Raw genomic sequence first — 27,312 nt, forward strand, 5'->3', positions numbered from 1 at the left:
TGTTCTTACATCTTGCAGGGACAACAGTGCTGTAAGTGGGGCAGGGAGAAGAAACTGGTGAAGCAGGAGGGATGTGGAGAGGACTAGAGGGAAGAAATGTGACGAGGAACAAATAAACAGACAGACAGACAGACTGCTGGTCTGGCACAGCCTAAAATAAACTGTAGGAGGGGAGGGTGAAAGGATCTGAAAACAAAAAGGGGTAAACGTTGTGTCCTCTAGGTCCACTGCTGCAACAGTGAGAGCCAGGCTTGGACTTCAGCTCTGCTCAGAGTCAGGAGAAGTATTGTTTTTAGGCAGCCGTAATTCTTTCTCAGCCTCTGGAAACAGAGTCTGGTTCGCAAATTTCAGGCTATAATAAGGTCAAAGGTAAAAATCCCTGAAACTTGCTTTTTCCCATTTTATCGCAAAATGATAATGTCTTCCATTTATTTTTCCAATGGGACACACTCCACCAGATCACACAGAATATGTGTGAAAGATGGGAGGTAATGAATGGCATCCTGTTCTCACTCATTTGTAAAATGTGTCTGCTTTTGACTTTGGGCCAAACACTGATCTCAGTTACAAGACGACAGACCCGGGATAATCTTACTAGGAGTTCATGCTGTTGCATTTAAACACAGATTTTAGAAAGAGACTGCTAATGCTGTGGGTACTTCCATTTTTTGACTCTCTAATTCAAGGCAGCTTCAAGGCCCAGCCTGTCTCAAAAGCAGGCCAGCTCAATAGCTCTCAAGCTGGTACAACCAAAACCAGCAGTATACTATAGCAAAATCCATGAATCTTTCATTTTAGAGGAATCACTTTGTGGCTATCCCAAATACTGAACACTGAATGAGTAAAAAGGAAGGATTTTTTTGGTAGAATTTCTTGAAAAATCACTATCATTACTTTTCAGACACAGGTAATTTTCTGCTCCCCCAGTGGATGTCCTTGACACAAGCAGCATATACTAGTCTGATAGACATGCACGGGATATGCACCAGACAAGAGCTATATATGTTGACAATATACCTAGATGATTTTGATAATTACTGAGTTCCAAGCTTTATTTTTTCTTTTTTACCATTTTTCATGTAGTGTATTTCATCACAATTTAGAGCAAAATGATAAATGAAATCAAGACAGTGATTGTTTCCTTGCAGGGAAAACTATGACTGACAGGCTTCCCATTCTTTTCCGAGGAAGTAGAGAAATATATTCTAAATGTTGGTCCACCTCTTTTTCTAATTTGTTTACTTTCAAATCCTTCTAAAAATATTAAACATTCTTCTTAACACTATCTACTGACTTCTTGAATTTTTTCTCTAGTTTTGATTACCAGCTAGGAAATAAAACTAAGAAGTTAAAAATGTTCCTCATGCATTTGGAAGCATGAAATTGTTTAATACATTAATTGTGCTGCTTGAACTTGTTTCTAGCTTTGTAAAAGGCATGAAAGATTTTTCATTTTATTTTTTCTAGCATCATCTGTTAATGGATACCTCTTTGATACCCAGATTTCTTCTGATCAGTATGAATAATGAAGGGAAGATCCTATTCCACAGCAAATTTCTTTGCTTGACTGTAAGAGAATACCCTGAAGAAAGAAAAAATCATTCTGTTTTGCCCTGAGATACTCAAATTTTGTCTTGTCTTCATTCACCTTGAAGTACTTTCCAATGAGGAAATGCATCCTGCGAAAGGCAGGATGGGTTTAGACTAGAATTACTGTTCTTACCTATACACTGGGGTTTTCATGCCAGGAACCTTACTCAGTTTCTGGAGGTGCAAACTGGTAAGGGAGGCTCCAGAGAGAGCTAACAGTGGAGAGTGCAGAGGCACCACTCCCCCCAAGCAGCCCCCATAACTTTCAGGTGCAGCCTCATGCCAACAACATCGTCTCTGGCAGCACAAAGATGCGTCACTGCCTGGGCACAGCCACAAGGCTGCCACGCGCACCAGGCTGGCATCCAAGTCCTTTGCCCCACACACTTCTCAACCCTGGAGAAAATCAGCTAGTGATGACTTTTGTCCTGTGAAAAGGTTCAACCTCGTCTCAATATTCCTCTCAATGTAAGAGTCAAAAAAACTGGTAATTACTAAAAGCTTCATCACCTCCCAGACTGGCAATTTGCTCCTTGCAGTTCACTCCAGGTACAGCAGCCAAAGATCCTTTAAAAGCAGTATTTACAGGCAGTTTTGCAGTGGATTGCATTGTTTCTGAGGCTATGGTAAAAGGCTGTTGCAGTGTTAAAAGCACACAAAGTAGGCAGAATCCCTGCAGCGTTTGGTTTCTTTCTTCAAGCTACATTTTAGCTTTCACTTGAAAGGAAAAAGGGAATGCCTATCTTTTTGGGTTGCAATACACGATAGGCTCAAAGGCTGAAAAGTGACACAGCAATACAAACACTGAGTGAATTGGGTTTTTTTATATCCTACTGTTCTTCATCTAAACTAATCTCAGGATTTTGAAGGTTTGACTCGGGGTTTTTAAATGTCCCAGACTATCGATCTTATTTTAGCTGATACTACAAGGCAATATTTTTAAATAAATAAATGCTAGGCCTCTGTCTTCCATAACTTCAGGAAAGCTCCACCACTGCCACTGTCAAGTGTTCACTTAAAATGTAGGCCCTGAGCACTTGGGTAGCTTCCCCAGTTTGTGCCAAATTGCTGTCCTGTCTGGGAGACCTTCAAGAATTTCCCTTTGTACCTAAGTCTAGAAGAAGCATGGAAAAGATTGATAAGTCTGCCCAGTAATTGTGGCATGTGAACCACATTTTGGTTTTTGGTGGAAACCACACCTAGCTTTGCTGGGCTCAGGTGTACAATTCTCTTCCAGCCTTTGGGTGGTCTTTTAGACTTTGTTAAATCACTGGCTGAAACACAGGAAATAATGTTATCAGATGAGCAACATGATGAGGGCAATTCCTGGGGTCTCTTCTGTAGGGTACTGGATGGCACTTTCCTCAATCACTTGCAGGGGATGATGACACATTTGACACTCATGGTTCTCATTAGCACAGATTTTTGCTTGAAGGTACACCCCATGGCACCATAAAAGGAATGCAGCAAACAGTTCCGTTTGTAGACTGAAAGAAGATGGAAAAACAAACCCTCTAAAAGGTTTGCAAATGAAAATATGTTTTCATTTTGATACAAAGGGACTCAAGAGTATTTGGAGCAAATGGAGTTCTTGGAAGGTCATGGGTAGGGTACCACATGCACCAACAGTTTTCTGCAATGAACCTGAAAGATTAGGCCAAATCTATAGGAGAAAGGTGATCCTTTCACCCCATGTAGTGCTTTGAAATGGAGAGGTTAAAAAGGTGTAGGCTTGCTGGTCGCCCAGCTTGGTTCTCTGTGTGTGGAGGGCTCCTTGCGCATGACACCACTAAAGCACAGCTTTCTGCTCTTACCCACTCAGCTAGGACCTCCACCCCAGCAGGCTTTTCCAGTGTCACCAGTGCTTTCCTTCTGCACTTGTTCTGCATGAGTGGTTTCTCATCTCATTGCATGCCAGCCCCCATAAGATTACCTCCTCCCTCCCTCCATCCCACCTCCAGGCAGCAATTGGATACTGCTTTCCATAAAAACGCTGTTGAAAGAGCCACTTCAAATGTTGCCCCCTCCTTGGAGAGGCTCTCTGTAAGCCATGAATATTCAGTTTCCTTGGAAGATTCTCTGTTGTGGAAGAACATTCAAAAAATCTTGGCTGTCACCATGAAGAGTTTCCTGATGTTTTTTTTTTGTGCCCCCATCTCTGCGTACCCCTGTTTCTTGCCCTTTAGATGCCCTGTGAACTCTTTGCATTTCTGGCCAGTGTTCTCCCTGACCTTGGTACACAACAGCATCCCAGCTCTACTGACAGTGACAGAAATAATAAATATCAGCAAAGAGCCCCTTCTAAGCTGAAGAGCAAGGACCAAGGATAGCATTGCCTTAGCAAAAATGGTTTACCTTAGAAAGGCAGCTGCCATGTGTAAAGAGGCCTTTTTTTTCTGGTCACAAGTTTTCCCTTGTGAGACGGTGCGTGCACTGTTGCCACATCTCCTCCCCTTAGCTGGACAAAAATCTTGAGTTTCTGTTGAATGTAAGATGTTCATCTGGACTGCATCTCCTTCATTCTGAGACTGCCTCTTGCAAAAAGACACGCTCTATTCAGGCTGTTGAACCCTTTTCTCATTCCTACAGATCCATCCCTTTTACAGGTCTACATCTGCACAAATACATGAGTACAACAGTGACTCCATTAACACAGCAATGGCTTGGAATCTGTTAGCATTTCATTATAAATCTGATTTTTGACAGATTTATAACCAGACTGTAGAAATTAACTGCTAGAGGAAATGTGCCATTTAGTCTCAACATGAACACATTTTATTTTTCTACATGGTTGTATTTTTTCTTACCAGACTTTTTTTAGAGGCTAGAAAAATAACATTATGATTGTTTTAATGTACTTCTTTTAAAGTGAAAAAAAAACCTCCAACCATTTCATAAACATTTAAAAACTGTCTGGAACAGTGACATGTTTATTGCATAGTCCTCTCTGATGTTTCTTGAGAACAGCTACTGATTAAATGACAGTTACTGTATCAGCACATTAAAAGATAACTTCACTGAAGAAACAACAGCCGAATAAAATGTGGTTAGCAGGTAAATAAAATAAAGTGCCAGAACAAACAGTGCCATTGATAGATGGAAGGTAGTCCTTGCTATTGCAAAAAATACACTACCGTTCATTTTTACAAAACCAAGTTGACAGCAGATATCAATTAAGGACAGCATCCCATTCCCTTTGCAGTAACTGGAAGTTTTGCCACAGAGCTTTACTAGTGAGCCCAACATGAAATACTTCACACCTTTTAATGCAGATGGTGGTAGAAGTCGCAGGAGCAAGGGCAGAGGTGGGAAAGCGGGCTCACGGACCTGGCTCTGGGTGTAAACACTTGCTCCTCTGCACTCACAACTACCATCCGCAGCAGTTCACAGAGGTCCAGGGCAGTGGCAGCAGTAATCACAAGCAGGTTTCACTGGGGACACACTGAACTGGTGGCTGCTAATGTGGCTGCTCCTGACACATCATGCCATCCTTTGAAGCTTGTAGGGGTCAGTCTCAGCAGGATTTCAGCCCACAGATTGAAAAAAACTTCTTTCAGGCTAGGCAACCTGAAATCTTTCCATTTTCTCCCACTAGTTATGTTTTCTAGGCCATTCTTGTTTGCCTTTTACTGACATGAGTATGTTTTCCCTGAGTACCATTTCATACACACTTGTTTTCAAACAGAACTACAAACAATGACAGTTTCATATCTCCAGGCTGGAAATAAGGGATGGAAATGAGAAAAAGCTCCCTAACTGCAGAAAACACTTTCTTCGATAGGAATTTCAAGTGCTTTGACAGTTTGCTATGAAAGGACCCTGCTTACAGAGTCCAAACTATCTTGCTGCAAGCAAAGCACCTAATGATGTTTCTCTCCACCACTCTCCTCAGGAGAGAGAAGTTCCAAGCAGGGATATGGTAACTGTTTTTCAGAAAAGATGGGTCACATGTCTGTGCTGATGGAGAGCATAGCGGAAATTTCCCTGTGCACCTGCCCTGAGATTTTTCTCCTTAGTCTCAGTGAGAAACTCCAACATAGGCCAGGAAGCTGGATCCTCTAGCAGAGCCTCCATAAGAGACCCAGCAGCTCTGTCTAACAGTTTCTTATACCACTTTCCAAGGGGAACAGTCCATTTCAAATGTAAGGAATATGTTTTAACAGCAAGAGAGTAAGTCTTTCTTCTCTACTGGCTGAATCTCAAAACTTGTTTTGAATTGTAAACCACCTTTAAAAACAAAATCTAAGGCCTTGGAAATCTCTGCTGGAATACAAATATCAAAGTAAGCTGACAAATAAATTCGAGCTTCAGTGCATTAGGAAGGAAGCTGTCTTTGTTAAACATTCTCATTCTTTACTCATCTCCCATACCTGCCAGTCTTATTGGGGGTCCTATCTTGTAATGCTTTCTTATCATAGATATCAAGGAGATACTTGGCAATCTGTGAGCTATCCTGTGTGTTTTCTGAGACAAACCTTTCTCATATCTTTGACTCAGAAATGGAGGTATATTTCTGTACTAGTCTGTGTTTCAAAGGGTGTCACACGGGCTACCATTGCACGGGAAGAGCAATCTCTGCTACTTTGCTTGTCTTCACAACACAGGGACCTCAGGCTGCTTAAAGAGATTGAGCTGTAATTGCCTCAAGGCCAGCATATCATTTTCAGGCCTCGAGTTTCCAATGGCTTCTTCTCATGGCCACCCCCATGAAGCAGAAGGCCACAGGGAAAGCAACAGATAGTCTTCTGTGCTTTGGGGATGGGGACAGAGGGAGGGGACATGTCCTTAATGACTTCGATGTGCTTCGAAACCAATGAAAGCTTATTTCATTGTGAAAGTAGTAAACTAGTAAATGTTTTCCACTGCAGACTATGCAATAGGAGACATATTAATGCATGCCTGGGAATCCTGGACTGGACATTTGGAATTATTCATAGAATCATAGACTGGTTTAGCTTGGAAGGGACCTTGAAGATCATCTAGTTCCAACCCCCCTGCTATGGACAGGGACACCTTCCACTCGACCAAGTTGCTTAAAGCGCCATCCAACCTGGCCTTGAACACTTCTAGGCATGGGGCCTCCATAGCTTCCCTCAGCAATTTGTTCCAGTGCCTCACCACCCTCATAGTGAAAAATTTCTTCCTAATATCTAATCTAAATCTACCCTCTTCCAGTTTGAAGCCATTACCCCTCATCCTATCATTGCATGCCCTTGTAAAAAGTCTCTCTCCAGCCTTCTTGTAGGCCCCCTTCAGATACTGGAAGGCTGCTATAAGGTCTCCCTGGAGCCTTCTCTTCTCCAGGCTGAACAACCCCAACTCTCTAAGCCTGTCTTCATAGGAGAGGTGCTCCAGCCCCTCTGATCATCTTCATGGCCCTCCTCTGGATGGGCTCCAACAGGTCCATGTCCTTCTTATGTTGGGGACTCCAGAGCTGCATGCAGTATGCCAGGTGTGGTCTCACGAGAGTGAAGTAGAGGGGCAGAATCACCTCCCTTGACCTGCTGGGCATGCTGCTTTTGATGCAGCCCAGGATACGGTTGGCCTTCTGGGCTGTGAGCGCACATTGCCAGCTCATGTTGAGTTTCTCATCGAACAACACCCTCAAGTCCTTCTCCTCAGGGCTGCTTTCAATCCATTCACCACCCAGCCTGTATTTGTGCATGGGAGTGCCCCGGCCCACGTGCAGGACCTTGCACTTGGCCTTGTTGAGCTTCATGAGGTTTGCACAAGCCCATCTCTTTAGCCTGTCCAGGTCCCTCTGGGTGGCATCCCTCCCCTCCAGTGTGTCAACCACTCCGCACAGCTTGGTGTTGTCGGCAAACTTGCTGAGGGTACACTCCATCTCAACATCCATGTCACCAACAAAGATGTTAGACAGCACCAGTCCTAGTACTGACCCCTGAGGAACACCACTTGTCACTGCTCGCCACTTGGTCATAGAGCTGTTGACTGCAACTCTTTGACTGCAACCGTCCAGCCAGTTCCTTATCCACCAAGTGGTCCATAGGTCAAATCCATGTCTCTCTAATTTAGAGACCAGGATGTTGTGCAGAACAGTGTCAAATGCTTTGCACAAGTATAAATAGATGACATTCAAGGAAAGGGTGCAGAGATGACGTCCTTTTGCAAACTTACTTAACGTAGGGTATTTCAGTTGGCAAGCTTTGCTTTCAACGAGGCTAAACACTGAAGGCACCGTGCTGAAATCCATTCTGCTACAGAAAAGCGTTTTTAAAGACACCAAGAAAAAACATGGATGTGAATGTGACTATAAATTAAGTAGGTACTTGAGTTCTATCTTGAAGCTGTGTGGGCTTATATGCTCGGTTTTAAGTATGTTCTTGCTGAAATGCTTTCCTGAAGCATGTCAGCAAGGGTTCCTGACAAGGATTATCATGTTGACTTCATATGAAACATCATTTGTAATAGAAAACTTGCATGCTTCCTTTCACAATCTGCTGAATAGTCTTTATTATCCCACATCTCTGTAAGCAGATAGCGCTAAAGAAGTAAAGAGATTTTACATTTATCTGCAGAAGTATAATGGGTTAATTGGAATTAATAAGAAAAATCCTTCAGAGGAAAGAGGAAGAAGAACAGATTTTGACTGACTATGTTATAATGGGATGGAAGTATTTCGATACTTAATGTGATAAGGAAATAGTTATGTCAGTATCACTACATACCCATCAAGGGAAACTTTATGGTACCAGGTAGAACCTGTAATACAATCCTCTGCCACAGTAATGTTCAGGACCGGTAATACAGCCCTGCTACCAGAGCTGAGACTAACTGCAGCTAATCAGAGTTATATTTCTTCTTAACATTGATTTTAGTAATTGAATGTGGGTTACAGCACTGGTTAACCACATGATCAGCCCTCACAGAAAGCATCAGATGTGGTCTGGAGAAGGGAAAAAATCCAGATTTTGCATCCTGAGGCAGGGAAAGCACTGTAGGCACAGCTGTACTTGCTGCCTCAGGGAGCTTACTCCCATGACAAACCTGCAGTTGGATTTGGGCAGCTGGCAGGGCCCTAGGATAGTGTCAGGATTTCTCTTTGGACAGTTCCTTGAAGGACAGCAATCTGTCTTCATAACCTTTGTAGTCATTGTGTGTTTGTTCTTTCAGTTCTGTCAAGGCCCTTTTTACAGTTTCAAGGGCCTGCTCTGCCCGGCACTGATGGTCCTTCCCCAGCAGCCTGAAGGACCTTTCAGAGCTCTGTGGAGGAGCTGTGAGATACACAGGAGTAAGGTCCCTCGTGATGGAGCCCATTTTATGAAATGTTTACATGTTATTTTGTATGGGCTCTGCCCCTGTTACGAATTTCCAGCCCAATGAGTTATTTACTTACCTTGCCGCATGAAAAAGAGCAGGGTGCAACCTCTGAGGCAAGGTGATCCAGGTATCCTTTCCTATGGTTTGTTTGGCCACCCAGGCTTTTCTGCATGGGGGCGTGTTCTCCAGTGCAGCAAAGGACTCCACATTGGATAAAGTTCACTATATTGTGGCAGCTGCATTCAGCTCCTTATGTGCTGTCTGCTTTAATCTAAGGCCTAAGTTTTCAGAGCCTCCCACCTATTCCTGGCATTTTCAAGGTTGTTTGAGAGTCCCTCAATAGTAGAAGCACTTCCCTATCTGGCTGTCAGTTTAGTGTTTCTGGGCTTAGACGCATTTTTCCCGCACTGGTTTCATTCACACATATTTCGTCTGCATCTCCTTTCTTTTCTTTTTTTGCTGTTCCTCACCACCACACACACATTTTTCCTCTTGGGACCTTCTGGCCTGTCACTGCCTTGTGTTTTGCCATTCAAGTCTTCCCTCACCAGGTGGGGAATGTTTTCATTTTTGCAGACGCTTATCACATCACCCTAAAGTGAAAGCTGACACATTTCATGGCAATGGGACAGTATGCTTTGTCTCAAAGCCCAGTTTCAACCAGGTGTCTTCATGCATCCTTACACTCCTCCACAGTGCATCTAGTCTGCCTGTCTCTGAAAACTCTAGTGTTTGCAAGCTGTAATTGCATTTCCTCACTAACAACCCGTAAGCTGTGTGTCTCAGCCCATCTTTCCTCCCATCTCAAAGCCAAATGAAGCAAACAAAAATTATTCCTCGTTGGGCTGTCTTTAGTGTGTGTCACCTCTTGACCCTCCGTGGTGAGCCAGATGCTGTGCAGGTCTCACAGTTGCACGCCTGCCAACTGGGTCAGCCTGTCAGCCTATCGGGGAGGAAGTGATCGGGTGGCGCAGTGAGCTGAAGCGTCTGTCCTTTGTTTTCCTTTTTTTTTTTTTTTGCTTTTCTTTTTTGGCTTTTCTTTTCTTTGCTAAGGTTGCATTTGTGAGGGGAAACTGCTGCTGAGTCCGTGTCGTAGGGGTAAGAGGGACACACTGCCTTGGTTCAGCAAGAGTTTACATGCTCTCAATCTTTCCTGAAGTTTCTATCTTGCAGGCCCAGCGATTTCCTGTTTCCTTCTTGCTGGCCCTGATCTTCATACAGATAGTGCCAAAGTCAGAAAGCACTGTCTTAGGGCCAGAAAGTAATTCCGCTAACTTGTAAGCACTTAATTCCAGCTTCTGGCAAAACAGCAGGCTCCTTAAATGATCTCCTGTGAAGGTTCCAGGAATCTGTTACACTGCATGTTATTTGTGAAGACAGAGGCTGAAAAAAAATTGTAACTAGATTAAACAGCCAGTTTAGTGTATTACATCACCAAAGCAATGTGAAAAATTCTGAGCAGCACCATGAAATAGACAGTAAATGCCTCCTATAGAGATGCAGGATTTCTTTTCGCTGAGGTTTATTTGTTGGTGTTGGTCATGTTTTTAAACCTGTGGTATGTTCAGAGGTACATGGATGCAGTTTTGGCTCTGAAACCGTTAAGTATGAAGGACATGAAACATATCCTTCTAGACATCTGGTAAAATGAAAATTCTTGTCTGTTCAGAAAGGGGCTAGTTTTTGATTGCTCTCAGCTTTTGGGTTCTGTTCTGTTCTCCTTGAAGGTACCCATATGGTTTTTCTGCCCACAGTTGTGCTGGAACCTCAAACAGTGCAGTACAGAAATTCCAAGGCTTTCTGCAGTTGCAAGTACTTTGCAAGTCAGGCTCATTGGGGGAGTCAGAGTGAGTTAAAAAGGCTCAGTACCCAGTGAAAAGTCAAGAGAGAATTGGATTGTGCTTTTAAAGAAATGAATGAGCTTCAAGTGAGGGAACATGAGTTAGTAAAGCTGAGTTTCTTCTGGTGGCATACACTTTGTCCCCCCAAAGCTCACTTGTGTGCACTCTGTCTCCCCCTCTCTCTCTCCCTCTGTACCTCCATCACTCCATGCAGGTCCCTTCCTCTTCCATTGGCATAAGCTGCAAGTAGGCTTTGTTCAAGCCTTAGTCTCAGAAAACAGCGATAAGCAGCAGTGTCTTTTCTGTTCCTCTCTGGTAATTTACTCTTTTTGTTCACAAAAGGAGACTGGAAAGGCCTCTACCTGCAGTCCAATAAGGGGGCATATTTACATCCCATTAGTGGCCTTCCAGTGAGAATGGCAAACCCTCCTTTGTGCTGCAGCTGCCACTTGACTTTGTCTCCATTGAGTTATAAGCATCTCACTAGTCACCTTGCATGACTTAGAGTGCATCCTCTGATTTTACAATAGCTTTGCAGAAACTCAATTCAAAGAGGCATAGATACTGTTCTGTTTAGGTTGCAAAGCCCTTCCCTGTACTCAGGGAACCATTAGGGCTCCTCTCAACAGACTGCCTCATCTGTGTGGGGCCTGGGAGTCCTGCTGCTGTAGCCACAGAACTTTAGGCAAAAAAGGCTCAGAGATTCCCCAGGTAAGCTCAGAATTACATGAAGTTGTGTCTGCTTGACATGAAATGATCCTAAGGTAGTGCTACAGCAGTAATTCATGTTTTAGAGAGTAGTTTTTAAAAGATGCAACAGGGCCTATTTTTCCTTTTGTTTAATGACATTAGGCAATTCCCATAGATGGGAGCTGATCTCGTTGTTTTTCACTGCCATGTGAATATTTGCATTAGTCAGGACTTTGTTCATACTGCCTGCAGTTGCCTTTTTAAATGTGGTGTTTCTGCATTCAGGGAAGGAAACAAAACAAAAAGAAAAAGGTAGAGTATACAGTGTTTTCAGATGTTATCTCATGCATGATATTTTCAAATTTCATTACAGCATGTAATTTAGGCCATTCACTAAGCTAGGGCTTTGATATAGGACTCTAAAGGCAAACCAGCTTGTGCTTGTGTAGCTGAAGAAAACATTACCGAAGAGAAAGAAGGTACAAATTTTGAGTAGCTGAATGAAGAACAAGGCACAGATATGTGGTCTACAGCTGTGCTTTACCTCCCCACTGCCCGTCATTTCCACTATACATCCTCTAAGTCCATGTCTCCTCGAGATGGATGGAAAGGCAGTGCTTTGGGGCTAGTTATGGACTGTATGATATGGGCTCTGATGAACACCTGCTCTCAAACACCACATTTCTTCTGTTATGTGGCTTTAAGTGAAACCCAAAACCATAGTTAGTATTTCTTGTATTTAATTTGCAAAATAGACTTACAGTGCATACACTGAATACTGGCCATATGCTATAAAAACTATGCATCCTTTGCAAAAAAAAAAAAAAATCAGTATCAGAATTAACTCACTGGAGACTTTTTTCTTCCCCTCACCCCATGGAGTTACAAAGCTTAGGCACATTGGGACTACAGTGGTAGTGGATCAGTAATGCAGAGAAAATTCTCGCGCAAGATTTATACAAGAGCTTTGATGCCAAAAACATGCATAGATGCACCCCTCACAAATATGTGTAAAGCCCTTGTATCGTGAGATTTCTCTGAGAACTGCAGATTATTCCCATCTCTAGTATTCAGTTCAGAGTGATTGACACTATCCAATGCTCACTTACATCAGATGGGAAATAACCATTACTTTGAAACTCCACAGTGATCTGCTTTTGATTGAGCTGCTGCTTAAGGAAAAAGCAGAAAGCAAGACAATGAAAACAATTATAGATAGCTATAAGCCCACTTGCTACTATATCTACCTTCATAATTCAATTTAAAACATTCCATTAGCCAGCAGGGTAGCAAAATGCTTTTTTGTCAGAAATGCTGCAGACAATAGTGCTCCTATTTCCTTCCAAATTAATGCATTAGCTTTCTGATCTTGAGGACATATTCAGAGTGCTTGTCTCACTTGCAGGTTGAAATCTTTTGGTAAGGTAAAAGGACATAAATGTGGATAGGCTCTCAGCGGGGATAAGCTTAACAGTGAGTTTACCTGTTAGGCCTCACAGAGGCTTCAAAATGTGCATTACTATATAGATGGGATTCACTCAACCACATTTGTCACATCTTAGGTCATGGTATGCCGTAGCCTGTCATGTCAGATATCTCCTTTTGGCTAATAATCCAAGTTCCTTTCAAGCTAGTGAAGAAGGAAAGGCCCTTCCACAAGGCAAATCCCCCCATCCTGAGATTCATGTCAAGGATGGTGGTCAACCCACTGACATCAAGCGTAGATGACCCTTCACCGCTGAGCTGATGGCAATCTGTTGGCCAGCCTTTTGTCAACATTGAGTGCAAAGTCCTGTTTGAACCGGTGCTAGCTGAAAGACTACTCTTAAAACATGACCCCTTTTCCTGCCTCTAGACAAGGCATAAATTTATCCTGGTCTGAAACGTTATAAATCATGCTTTGAGGGGCCAGGAGAAAGGAATGTGTTATTATGAGGAGTTGTTACTCCGTGTTTGCATTTCATTAGCACTTAGAGGCTCCACTCAAGATCAGGATCTGGGGAGATGTGACACAATGGGTGGGTGCGACAGTGAGAAGCAGGAGGGAGCTTGCGTTTTGGAATAGGTCACAGGAGGGCTTTTCCTGGCTCGTCAGAGGAAGGCATCTCATGCAAGCAAAGCATCATGGAAGAAGGAGAAAGAAGCTGGCATGCTGGTGATTAATGGCAAAGGAAGGAAGGGGTATGAGAGACGATAACTGTACAGGCAGATGGGGTTTTGATGGAGTAAAAGCAGGGACTTAAATATCTCAGCTACTATCTCATGTGTCATTGAAATAAGATAGCTAAAGCCACTCTGAAAATGGTGCCAGCCAAGGTGGCCCATGATCCCAAGTGCTGAGTGCTAAAAATGCAGTTTTACTTGGAAGACAATGGGAAACACATGAAAATCAAATGTGACAGGGACTGCTCCATCCTTATTCTCAGAAAGAAGAACTTGAAATGTGTAAGTGGTATTTGTTGATAGCCAAAAGCATGTTTTCTTTGGATTCAGTGTTTGCAGCAAATGGTAGAATGTCATTGCCTATTTTAAACATGCCACCTTGGGTGCCTTCATGTTCTAAAAGGCTTTGAATATCAGACAACTTTTGTGTAGATGCTTGCAGCTTTCTAATCAGCTCTGGTGGAATCAGTCCACCAGATAGATAAAAGCACTGTTTCACCTCAGGGTAGAAGCTATCTTTCAGAAACTAATATATTGGGATCTGTTCAGCACTGTGACAAAATTTCTTACTTGTCTGTGTCTAGAGATGGCTAAACAAAAGACATGCAGGAATATTCCCGACTTTTTATAGATCACAGTCACTTCAGTTAGTTTTAGCCATTTAAAAATTAGGGTGATGTTCTCAAGAGCTTAAGCTTGCTCTGCTGTCAATGTAGAGAGTCAAATGAGTTGTTTATCCCACCAGTTGTGGGGATAAGTTGAGTTGCTTTCTGTGAGCAGTGGAGAACACCTTACAACTAAATGATTTAGTTTTAAGCAGATAAAATCAAGTGAAATGAATAACCTGAATGACTCACCAGAGGTCACATAGCCACATAGTGGCATGGTTCCTGAGCTGAGTACTGACTTTTGTCTGGGTTTCAAGCATACCTACCCTGTTTTGACAGAATTTAGAGCAAAAATTATCCAAACTAGGGAGCAACCAGAGGTTGTAGTTTGGGGCTGCAGCTTCAGCCTAGCAGGTACATGCCTGACTTAGGTTTAACTCAGCTCACAGAGGTGGTTTTGCAGGCACAGAGCAGTATGAGGAGCTGAGGACATAATATGGGCTCCCTATCATCCCTGTTGCTGTTAGCTACTTTAGGGCAACCTCAGGTAGGTTCACCTTACATTAGGAGTTACCAGCAATGACTGCAGTGGGGGATTTTTGAGCATTGTCTCTCCTACAGTACTGCTCCCATTGGTCAGGCCACTATCATTTCCTTGACAGACACTGCATGGGCAAATCCTAAGGCTGGGATTTCTCATCATACCCTGGCAGCCTCCTTAAAGGTTGCTAACTAAACCCTGCTCATGCTTTCTCCAGGTATTCCCTAAATGCAGCAGGAAGTAAGCTAAGAAACACTGCGGGCACAGTGGTACTTCCGTTCAATAGCAATTTAGATGCCTAATGGTGTCTGGCAGCATTGGTGGCCCAAAACTGTTAATACTTCATGCAGATGAGCCCATTGGCAGGAGATGTTAGGTTAGCCTTTGGATCACAGTCCTGTGGACACAAGGCTGGCAATCATATGCACAGGAAGGGATGATGCCTCCAGATCCCCTGTCCTCTCCCTCCCTTCGGAGTCGAACCAAAGCAGCCACAGCCCTCATTTAGGAGCAGGGGAAGAGGCATTCAGCGTTCAGCCGGTCACCCTCTCCCCTGTGAAGAAAGCAGGGGCTGGACCAAGGGGTTCAGTCCCAAGGGATCAAATCAGCATGGGGCATCAGGTTAAGCTGCACTGAAAAATACCCACATCAAGGCAATCTGGGATGAAACCTTATCCAGGGCCTCATTTTATTGGGCACTATATCAGCAGTCTGTAATGACTCTCACACCCCAAAATCACCCGCATGTAATTAATGCAATATAAGTAACTGCACATAAATTACACATATTTAATTAAATACACGACTATTACAGAAATTTAAGGTTGCTTGATAGACAGGGCTAGTGAAATCCCCCATTCCTCCCACACTGTCTCAATCAGCAAAAATATGGGGTCTTGTGGTAGCAGCTCAGAGGACTTTTCACATCCTCCCTGGCCTTAATTCTTCCCTGACATACAAGTATACTTACCAGCCAGGAAGGAAAACTAAGCCATTCTGATCCGTATTTTCACTCTTGTCTTTTCCAGCCACTTCCACATCTACAACTGGGACAAGTCATCTCACGAAATGTGACATAAAGCAGAAAGCCTTCTGTGTAAATGGGGGAGAGTGTTACATGGTTAAAGACCTCCCAAACCCCCCAAGATACCTGTGCAGGTAAGAAATACCATTTGCTTACTTTGGTGGAGCTTCCCAGTTCCAGAAATGCCTTTTCTTTAAAGGAGCACCTGAACAATTTTTTCTCCTGTACTTGCGGCATTAGAGATTTCTTCATTTTTAAGTATGTGGATGTGAAAATAACCTACCAAAAATGACCTCTGTGTTTTGTATATGAGGCATAACAGAGGCTAACTGGGAAATCTTCCCACATGACACTGTCAGAGCAAGCCCCATTGGTGTTTACATGGCATGAAGTATCACAACTTGAGACTTATGTTTGAAATAATGAAACAAATACTGTAAACTAAATACACTGCAAATAGCAAAAAAAGGTTTATGTATAACTGCTTTGGACAAGTATCCTTTATACAGGACAAACTGGTTATTTTTATTGTCTGCTGTAGTAACTGAACGCTTTCTGATGAGACCAGATTCACAACTGGAATTTTTGCTGTTGTGTTTAATTGCATAAAAAACAATGAATGTCATTGTAATTGGTGGAGGTTACTACTTCATGTGTCGATCTTGATTCAGGAAGTCGTATGAGTTTAGTTTTAAGAGTGTGCTTGTGCACCTTTCTCAAGTCCTGGCCTATGCTGTATTGGGCTGTTGCAATAGCCCATTATGTTGGAGAACATCCATGAAGAGCTACAGCACTGGAGTTCAACTCCTGCCTGGTAGCGCATCATCATGTAGCATTTACCTCTGGAGCTGAACTAGTCATAGTGAGTTATGGCTTCTCCCTGGCTTGAGAGGGAACTCAGCATTTAAACCTTGGGAAATATCTTTGGGACCTAGCAGGATTGAGTGGAAAGGGGGCACTTTTGTGAAGATATTGCTGTTTTTTCAGACAAACAAGATACAGTGGTCAGTAAAGACTGTCATCTGTTTAACTGCATAGATTTTCAGTCTTAGGACTAAAAATCAAATTACACTAACTGTAGAGAAGACTCTGGTAGGTGAGTTAAGTGAAGGTCTATGACACTTTCATTAGGCCAGGAAGGGATTTACTGCTTGTCTCTCTTGTTAATTAAAAAAAAAAAAAAAAGTTCTGCTTTACTTGTGAGATTTTTTTTTTTTGTAGAAGGATGTTACCTTCATGAGCTTTGTTTTGCTTTGTTTTTTCACAGATTGCTCTTTTGCTGAAAGTGATGAATATTTCATTGATTTTAGAATCATTTTTAGCTAAAGTGAATATGGAAAGTTACTGGCTCTGGTGGGTTGGATTCTTTTTTGAGAGAGAGAAGGAAAGATTTGTGTTAAATTTACATGATCGCTATAAGCCAGCAGTACAAAATGAGCAGTTTGCTATGACTCTCCAGGGCATGTACAAGAGCCTACCTGCCTGTTTCAACTTCCTGTCCAAATGCTGCTCTGAAAACTCCAGGGCAGCAAAGCTAAGCACCTAGCAGACTTGCTAATAATTAGCATTGTCTTGACAGTTTCAGAGGTATCCCATTTTCACTGGTACGGGGACTTTAAAAAAAAAAAAAACTTCAGAGATTTGACTATGTTTGTTATTTGATGTTATAGATAGATTGGCTAATTTTTTAACTAAATGTCTGGGAGACACTTGAGTGAAGTAGGGATTTTTTTCCCTCTTGTAGACGAGACATAACCTTTAATTCTGGGGCTGGAATTGAAAGAAAAGGTAATGCCCAAATTTGGCAGATGTGCCTCTCTCTGGGTGGCCCAAGACCTATTTGGAAAAAGCATCAGAGCTGTAAAATCAGAGAGGGTGAATCTCATTTACAGTAAGGCAGTGGAAAAGGATTCTTATCCTGAGGACAGTCAGGGCCAACACTATTTTGCGGGGCCTTTTGCTATGCCCTCTAATACTTGCCAGAACCGAAACATTCTGTTGTGTAGCAAAACAGGACGCAATACAGCCATGTAAGAAATAGAAGTGTGAGTACTTGAAAGTGGGTGTACTGGGAAACTGAAAATACAAAATACGATTCTTTTCTTGTTTCATTAAAAATACAGATGTATACTTTTAATTCTAGTATTCCAGTGTTAATTAAAAAAAAAATCTAACCAGTACACATTGCCTTCATTGTTCTGAGAAAATAAATCTTCCCCCAGAACATGCCTGTGGAAACAGAATGCTTGAAATATGGTACTTGCTCTTCATATTTCTGCCTCAGTAGCAAGTTCACATTTTTCCATATGGTGCATCTGTTGAGAGCAAAAACAAAATTTCTAAAGCATGAGCCATATCATTCTAAATTGGTTTTATCCCTAACCAAAAAAATATGACTCAGATTAACAGCAACCATGGAATTTTCCAAGTGATATCTCTGGTTTTGTAACCCCCCTATTCTATTAAAAAAAGGAGCTTCTAAATCCATCTTCTGTTAAAATCTAGCTATGAATTTAAAAAAAAAAAAAAAAAGTGTTTTGTAAAATACATAGTGTAATGATCCAGACTGGATCAGATCTTGCTCTCATAGATACTGGCGTAAACTTTGAGAAAATTCCCTGCTTTCAAGAGGTAACCATGTGAAATCCTCAAGAAATGTGTGAAGACTTAGTAACGCATTGTACAGCTACCTCTCTGTTAGCATGTGTGTTCCCTATATGTCTTATAATTATGGGCCCAGACTGAACAAAACAATCTCAAAATAAGAAAGATGAAAAAGGAAGCTTTGAGACTACTTAAACAAACACATGTATAAAATTTTCAGAAGTTTCACAGGAACATGAGTCACATTTTGAAAACACCATAGACTTTGGAAGCCTGAACCTTACTGGCTTCCTATGAGACTGAGGTTCCCAAGTAATTTCTGTTCAGTTGGAACTATGACCCCAAGTTTACTTAAGACAAAAAATCAGATAGCTTCTTCAATAAATACAAAATTAAGAACAGAATTCCTAACATTTGTGTCTTGGTTGAAGAAGAATCTATATGAATATTGTATCTGTTATGCTTTTAGAGTGTTCTTTTGAAGTATCCTACTGTGAAGGCCTTGCTAGTCTGACTAATTGATTCCTTACTTACAGAGATCGTCTTTTGTAGTACTTTTGTTGTTACTGAAGAAACGAATTTTCGTCCAAGTTTAACTGGATGAAAATAATGCTTCTCTCTAACAGAAGGATGCTGCTTCTTTTCTTAACAGCAAAAGAGTGAATGACATACTTTTTAATGATTTAGCCATTTTCTATATCCATCTTCATGTAAAGGCCTTGGTGGAATTGAAGTTGACAGAAGGTTTTTGAAAAGAGCAAAAAGAGAATATTTGTTTCCATGACACTAGCAAAAGTTCCAGAGATATTTGTTCAACAAGCAGGATAGAAATACTAGTTCTGACTGCTATGGACTACTAAAAATGGAAGTGTACTGTACTTCCCATGAAAAAAAAGATTCTTCCACAATGCATTTGCTTATAGGCAGTGGGTGAAATGGAAATGTGAGGTCCTGATCCATTCAGTCATTCCTCTCCTGACAAAAAACAGTTTGATGTTTGTTTTGATATGCATCCAGTGTTCTGAGAAGTGCTATCTGAATGCATGCAAATACTGCTCTTTGAAACTACTGTGTATAGAGGAAAAAGCAATTATTTTAGTATATGTTGTTTAGTATTGTGGTTTCACCCAGTTAATACAGTAAATGGTCCAAGTAGCCTTTTTTTAGTCAGAAAGGAAATTATGAGGCTCTTGCAGTAAAAATGTCTCCTTCTTGCCCTGAGTTGCTTGACTCCAACTTTTCCTAGTGTCATAAAAGAAAATGGTACATGGGTAATGAACTAGAAAAGTTCATTACAAACACAGCAAGAAATATGGTCTGGAATCTTTGAGTAGGACAAGGTGCTTTGAAAATGATACCATCGCAATTTGTAAAAGCACAGTCTACAGTAAACAACCCACCAAACAGCACTGGAAACAGCGCTGTACTGCATATCTGAGCACTAAAATGCCTTTAGCTTTCACACATAATCATAACTTGACAGGCTCATCTTGGCTGTCATCTCAGCTGGCTCACCCTGGACCTGTTCTCAGCAGCAGGTGCTGCAGTCTGTTTGCTGACAATGGTTTCAGAGCAAGTATAAACCCACCTGAGCTGTTTCCAGCACTGTCTCAACAGAGCTGATCCTTCTTGGTCTGGAATTGATTTCAGCATTGTCTACACCAGTGCTGCAGTTGTTTTCGTCACCTCCACAGCTGCACCAACGTCTGAAAACAAGCACAGAGGGAGCAAGCAACCACCACCGGCCAGTGGTAGGAGCAAAGCCTGAGGCTTTTAGTCGGCAGCATGTTCATTGGGATTGTGTAGGGCTGAGCCTGACGAACAAGATGTAAAGGTCCCTGTGAAATGAAAGCCAATGCAGGTGTGAATGCCAGCTTTCCAGGGATGGGAATTTATCAAGATCACTATAGTGCAAAATAAAACTGAAATCACAGGGGTAAACCATTTTAACTCTCATTCAGTAACACAGATCAAAATGCCTTCTGTCAAAGGCATTTTGCTTTCTATCAAAGATGCAAAAAGACTTCTATCATGCCCAGCAGTATCACCTTTTCATGACAGAGTTATTGTTGTTGCATTTTTCTCAACTGAATATATCTGTGGAGACTGAGATCTCTCCACACTGGGTACTTACCAGAAGATGTGACCTTGGCTTTGAAGAATATATACTCCCTTCCTTAATAAACACATATATCATTACAGCGAATCAGCTCCAAAGAATCATCTGCAGATCCTCAAAATATACCTTTATTATACAAAAATCATTCCTACGTGGTTCATTTAAACAAGATACTAGTGTTTATGCCTGACCCCAGTCCTCTACCAAAGTGATTTTCTGGAAGTCCCGCTTGTATAAGGGCAGGATCCCTGATCCTTAGGGCTAGAGGCAATTGTGGAAGAGTGGAATTAAAAAAATCACGAGAGCTTTCAATGCACATGAAACTCAGATGGATAGAAGAGGTGGAGGATTGTTCTGAACAACATGCATTTGCAAATAAGAAGGCTCTTCAGGCCCTGACGAGTAAATGGTGTAGCAGTTGGAAAAGGAAGCTAGCACCAGATTGGCAGCAGGAGAAAAAGAGATTCTTGACCATGGCAAACTCATGGAGAGCATCAGAAAGGTAATTCAGGTAATTTCAGGTTACACACTGAGTACGAGTGGATAGAAGAAGGAGGAGGAAAGAAGATGGAAATCTATAGAGATTTAGTGTGGCGGACAGTCATTCACACTTATGTCTGAAGCACAGGAGCCTGCATGGCTATGGTGATATTTTGGGAGCCTGAGCTCTGCTCCAAAATGGAGAATAAAGGTGAAGGAAGAATTGACAGCCAACAGCAGAAAAAAAAACAGGCAAAGCACAGAAAACAAATTCCTTCATTATGACCAAGGGGAAATCTGCATTGAAGTTTTCTGCAGAAGAGCTTATGAACTGAAAGGGTGGACAGCTGTCGGGCTTCAAATTTTGAGAGCACTTCTGCCCTCTTATCTTACTTATTGACTGGACTGACTATTTTTCCATTTGTCAGCCACATTGAATATACTTCCTGCCTTTGGGTTTAAGTTTATCTTCTCCTTTTTGGACTTTTTTTGGCTTTTCTGTGATTGTTGTTTTAACTATTCCTCTTCAAAGGAAACTACTAGAAGATACAACGTACAATTACAGAAATAGGGAAACCATGGTGTTTTGATAGATTTTGTGTGACTGGTGAAAACAGTGTAAATTGCTGTTACACTCTGCATTGGAAATTTGAAAAAACTCAATCTGGTCCCTTCATGAGGTGGAATAAGCAATGAGCTGATACCCATTTTTGCTAGCCCTGATTCTTCTATCTTTTTCAAAACAGACAAGCAAAAAGACTTCCTAGATTTTTTTCTCTTGTGAATTTTTGCTGTAAATTTTGCAAAGTGTTATCTTCTGGAAAGGTTACACTTTCTTGCCCCTTTTCTGATCATTATTCACTAACACCTAACGAGGAGGTCACTTAATGCACTCCCATCTCCATAGGCCAGCAGATGTCAGTCTGTTAGTGCAGTGGTTTTGGTCTACTGTTGCTTATCACATTTTTGCCCTTTAGGTGCCAACCTGGATTCACTGGAGCAAGATGTACTGAAACTCTGCCCATGAAAATCCAAAACCAAGAAAGTATGTTAAAATAATCTGAACTTTGCTTTCTTCCCCAACTACAGCAACAAAATCAATATTACTTGGTGTTTTCACAGTTCAGCTGGAACCGGCCTCTTTACACACTAATTTATGACCTGATTGTCTAAAGTAAAATCTGTACACCATGGCATTATTGACCTCCAAAATGTTTCTCGTTTGTGTGATTTTTGATCTTTCCATCCGTTCACAGACGCATTTGTATTGCACACACTGGCAGCTTTCTTGTTTGGGAGACTGCTGTAAGGTGCAATCCTAAAAGAGCAAACTCATGGAGATGAGGGATGTACAGATCTTGTGTCCTCACTGCCTTGTGGAAAGTGCATCCTAAAAGCAATTTGGGAATTTGGAATGGTGAATTTCTGTCTCACATCTCGAAACACACTTTGATCTGGATTGGTTTGGGTTTGGCTGGTTTTTCAAGGGGGGATTTCTTTTCATTTCCACAGAGCAAATGAGTTGCTCTCAACATCTTGAACCATTTTGACATGCTAAACCGAGATTCAGTTTCTGAAAGTGAACTCACCAAGTCTTATCAGTTCACACTGAAGGAGCTTCTTTCTTAGCATATGTTCACCTCTTCTCTTTTCTCTGTTTTTTCTCTACCATTTTTTTTTGTTTGTTTTTCCTCTCAGGTGCCCAAATGAATTTACTGGTGATCGCTGCCAAAACTACGTAATGGCCAGCTTCTACAGTACGTCCACTACCTTTCTGTCTGTGCCACAGTAGAAGCATGCTCAGTTGGTGCTGCTTTCTTGTTGCTGCATCTTTCCTCCAATTTTTTTTTTTTTAATCTGTAACTAGATTTGTTGCCTAAGGCCTAATATTGATTGTCTCTGCCCTTTGCATGAAAATGATAACAAAAAGCAATTGCAATACTCTCCTGGATTGTTTGGCATTGAGGTTATGCAGAAATGCAAGACTTAGGAATGCTGTGAAATTAACATTGAATGGTGTGATATGGACTCCCCACTGACATCAAGCAGTAAAAGTGAAAACATGACATTTTGAAAGTCTCATGTTTTATTTGCCACAAAAAGCTTATGAGTGTCTATATAGGGAAGCACTCCTCCAACAAAGGGACACGCAACTAATCCTCTACTTGCACATGAGATTTGTATTTGGACCTACATGTTAAAAGTAATTCACCTGCTTACATGCCAAACAGGATTAAAGTGTTCTTCCTCCTCATTGTCCAATTTACAGGGGAAAGAGCGCAGAAAGAAAAAGAAAACGGGGGAGAGACAGCATAAACAATGGGGCATAACATATTTATTTGTGGGTAACAGGTGCAAGAGATGAAGCATTTCAGAGCCAGATTAATTGGCCAAAGAAATGTACCCACCCTCCACCCCCCCCACACGACTGTGTCTATGTCACACTGCTGGTAGAATCAGCACTGCAGTCACATATCTCATAAGCTCTCCCATGGAGGGACGGATTAATTATTATTACTTGTCAGGGAGGAAACAGAAAGTACATTGAATATTTATTTTCTCTTATTGGCTATAGCAAAGTCAAAGGTAACATATAAGAAAATTGGTCAGATCTTACATTTTAATGCATTGGTACTATTCATAATTAATTGTCGCTGGCATCAGAATGTACTATGATCTAAGAGCAGTATTATAGGAAGTATTTTTTCTGATGGATTACTTGCCAGCACAGAAGGATTTCAGAGACTACAGGCTAGCTTAATTTAATTTCCATTAGTATATAGGACAAAAAGCTGTTAACATGTGCTGGACATTTTGGAGCCTGAAGAGATGCATAGGTTTTCTCTTACACTGATGGATGAAAAATGTCCATACATAATTCATACTGCCCATCATGGAAGCTACCCATGTAAATCCCAAGGGTGCTGACTGAAGACTAGACCTTCCAGCATTCAAGTGTGTATTCTATGCCCTGTTTTATAAGCTTTATTAGTGTGAGTTATTTTTAAAATGCCTCTGGTAACTATGTATTTGAAAATTTTTATGCTGTTACAGTCTTTAAGTTTACGAAATGTTAGATTTAAATTGCCTTTTCTGCGTATTGTGGTGAAAAGTGCAATTAAGGTTTTCTGATCTTAGACACATCATTTAAAAGGAAGTGGTGTAAAAATACAAGATCCATAATTTACTGCTGAATTCACCCTGAAAACTATGGAAGGATTTTATGTTGATGGTAAATTCATTTTCCTACCCATAAAAAAAAAAGAAAAAAAAAAAAGGAAGATGTTTAGGTGGGTTTACCTTCATTAGTTTTTCAGTTACCTAACTCAGATTGGGATTTTTAAACCAATCTTTGGGCAGTAGACACCAGGCTGAGATTTTCTGAAGTTGCCTCCATGGAAAAGGCATAGATGTCCTTGCCTTGCTGCAAGAGTTATGCTCAGCTGTAAGTACTTAAGCTGGTCCAGCCCTCCTCTCCTTGAAATGCACTAGCACACCACTACCTACCTCAGGCTATTCTGAGAGCCCCAGGCAATCACTATGAGACTCTTGGACTTCTGCCTACCCCGCATCTGCTGTATAACATCAGGCTTCTTAAACTGCTACAAATCTTAAAATGACAATTTTGGAGAGGGTCCAGTGAGCTTATATTTATATTTAACAACAAAAAAATAATCAATGAAGAAGCATTTATATGACTTTTTATTATTACACCCAACACAGACCAGAGCATACAATTAAAAATGGGATTTAGAATGAGAGTTATCTTTAGGCAGATGTTGCATTTGGGGCTTCAAGTCAAGCTCATATTTTGCACCAAGTGTTGCAGGTGATTAACTTAGGGCAGTAGATGGAGCTTTTGCGAAGTACAGAGCAAATTGGGATGTTAAACAGCATAAGTGCCAGTAGGAAACAAAAGTGTACATGTGAGCTACACAGCGCTATCTAATTTTATGTGCTTTCAGAATGGTCTTTCTTCATTTGGAAAGAAAGGGTCAATGGTGTTCCATGCAAGTGTGCCTACTGATGAGCTGTTACTGCCTTAAGGCTCTGTATTTGGCTGTTGAGAAAAAGCTTCAGAAATCTGCCCTAGAGTTGGTATTTGTAAGAGTCCTGAAGTTACGAGCTTTGCTGAGGGCCTTTTGCAAGATCAAAACAAGGCCAATGCTAAGTGTTCTGGAAATCTCCTGTCCCAACAGAGGGCAAGGCTAACTGGCTTATCTCGGCAGTGGTTCAGTTAGCCCTGGAGGATTCAGTTATCATAGTGCACTAAAAATGGGTTGAAAAGGGACACAGGAAATTAGGTGGATCTCCATTTTAAGGAAGTTCATCCATAGAAATGCCTTTCCTTTCTGTCAGTGGAAATGTGAGCATAACCGGGAATGGATGTGAGGGAAACTACTGGAAAGCACGTTTAGGGTGACTGTCCCTTGGATTCCAGCTTGGTAAGCACACCAAACCATAGGACAACCTGTTGTAACGGAGAAGTGATGTCTGTTAGATTCCCCACTGCCACAGTTACTTCCAGCACTGCAGCTATGCAGTTTTTCCCCTTCACTTGGTGGTTACTGCAGACCAAAGGAAACTAAAGAACAAACTGTGCTAGTTTTGCTCATCTCTGGGGTCTGGATGGCAGATCCTGTAATGTCCTTTCCTTGAGCACAGCTGCTGCCAGTTGTATTCCCCAATACCCTGGCTTTCTGCTGCAGCAGTTTTGACTTTGAGTGTCATGGTCCATCATTGGTCCATAAGACACCAGAAAGTGGTCCACAAAAGTATTGCAAAAATACATCTGTTCCATGCAGTTATATTTGCTGTATTTGAATGTTCACACCTTCAGTCCCTTGAAGGCAAGGAAGCAAGGCAAATGGAGGAAAATAAAAGTAATGAATTAACATTAAAAGTTTTGGCTAATTTTTGTGTAGAGAATTTTTGTGTGAGAACTCTTATAGCAACACTGTGCAGAATGATCCTTGGGATAAGAAACACTGGCAGAGCCTTGGATTAATAGGAGGTGGAGGAAACTTCTCTAGAGCATAATCACAGGTAAACTCTCTGTCCTCCTAAATGCCCCAGATGGGCCAACGACCCCATCCAAAGGGCAAATTGACTTGCTTACTTCACTAGTTAGCAGTTATATACGTATTGTAAAGATAGAACAACTTGTGCACAACTTGGGCATGCTGTGAGCCATCTTAGGCATGAATTCAATGTGGTCCCTGCCTTCCTGAAGACAAGTGTTTCAGCATGGGACACCAGTTTAAACTGTGTCCGTTTCAGCTCTGCCATCCTTGGTGAGCAAGAGGGACAGTATCAAGAGACGCAAATGGAAATTTCTATTTAGATGACAGCCCCTGCCTCATATTGTCAAGATAAGCCTGTCTGAGAAATTAAAGGGGCAGGAGTTGAGTAAAGCTATGATATTCTAGAGGGATGACCAAAACTGCTGTTGCTCTGTAACGGCCTCAATTTTTCAGTCTTTCCACGTAAACTACAGATCTTCAAAACTCCATCCTTCAGCAATTCTATTAGCTCGGTATTTCTCAATTTCTGTATATTTCTCAAGTGGTCATATCTGTATGAGGGTACTAGACAATCTTACCTGAAATTTTCATTTTCTAAAGCCTTTCAGCAACCTAAATGTTCTGAGATCAAGACTCCGAAATGATACAAATACATTTGAAAAATGTCATTGTCCATCTTCTGCTCAAGGTTAAAGAAGACAGTTTTTCACTATAAACTGCTCACTTAATCTCTACTCTAATTAAGGAAGGACATTTTCTGTACTTCTGAGACTCAAATCAGTTGTAGGATAACACTTTTACTGGAGCCACAGGACTTAACGTCCCAAGTTCAAAATTGATTTGCTGCCTGAGTACCACTGAAATGAACCAAGATTTAGGATCCAAAGGGGATCCTAAGCCTCATGAAGAGACACAGCATCCCAGCCCCTCAAGCGGAGTTGGCTGACGGTTAGGGGTTCTGCTCTGTGGTAGTCTGGGGGATTTTAGCTGGTGTTCAATTCAAATTATATGAAAAAAAGTTTTTTAGAATTTCTCATTACCCACAGAACACATTTAATAAGAAAACTAAACAATGACTTAAGAAACATGGCACCTTGATGCTTCAGAGGTGAAATTGGTCTCCCTGGACCTCTCTGCTTCTGCATGCAGTTGATCCAAACAGGTCCTTCTCTTGTCAGGTGCAAGGTCTCCACAGAAACCTGTGACTGTGCTTACCCCGCCTTGGGAAGCACCATGTACCCAGGCTACCCACCCACCTAACTTTATAGAGTAGCCACCCCAAAATCTTGGGTGCCCAGCATCTGTGGCACACCACTCATGAACACAGCATTCAATCCTGGAGGACCT

At 41.6% G+C, this 27,312-nt stretch overlaps 1 protein-coding gene across 3 annotated transcripts in view; it reads left to right on the top strand.

Annotated features, from left to right (window-relative positions):
• The window catches only part of NRG1 (neuregulin 1), a 103,795-nt gene that overhangs the window by 58,996 nt on the left and 17,487 nt on the right, over positions 1–27,312 (top strand). For 2 of the 3 annotated variants that reach the window (XM_009887200.1, XM_009887201.1), the window contains exons 2-3: positions 15,743–15,872; positions 22,640–22,698. In XM_009887200.1, coding sequence (XP_009885502.1) covers positions 15,743–15,872; positions 22,640–22,698 — 189 coding nt within the window. Of the gene's footprint in view, positions 1–15,742; positions 15,873–22,639; positions 22,734–27,312 lie in introns of those variants that run through there. The other variant, XM_009887202.1, reaches the window with a different exon arrangement.

Source organism: Charadrius vociferus, unplaced genomic scaffold (assembly GCF_000708025.1).
Source record: "Charadrius vociferus isolate BGI_N301 unplaced genomic scaffold, ASM70802v2 scaffold586, whole genome shotgun sequence".
Classification (NCBI taxonomy): Eukaryota; Metazoa; Chordata; class Aves; order Charadriiformes; family Charadriidae; genus Charadrius; species Charadrius vociferus.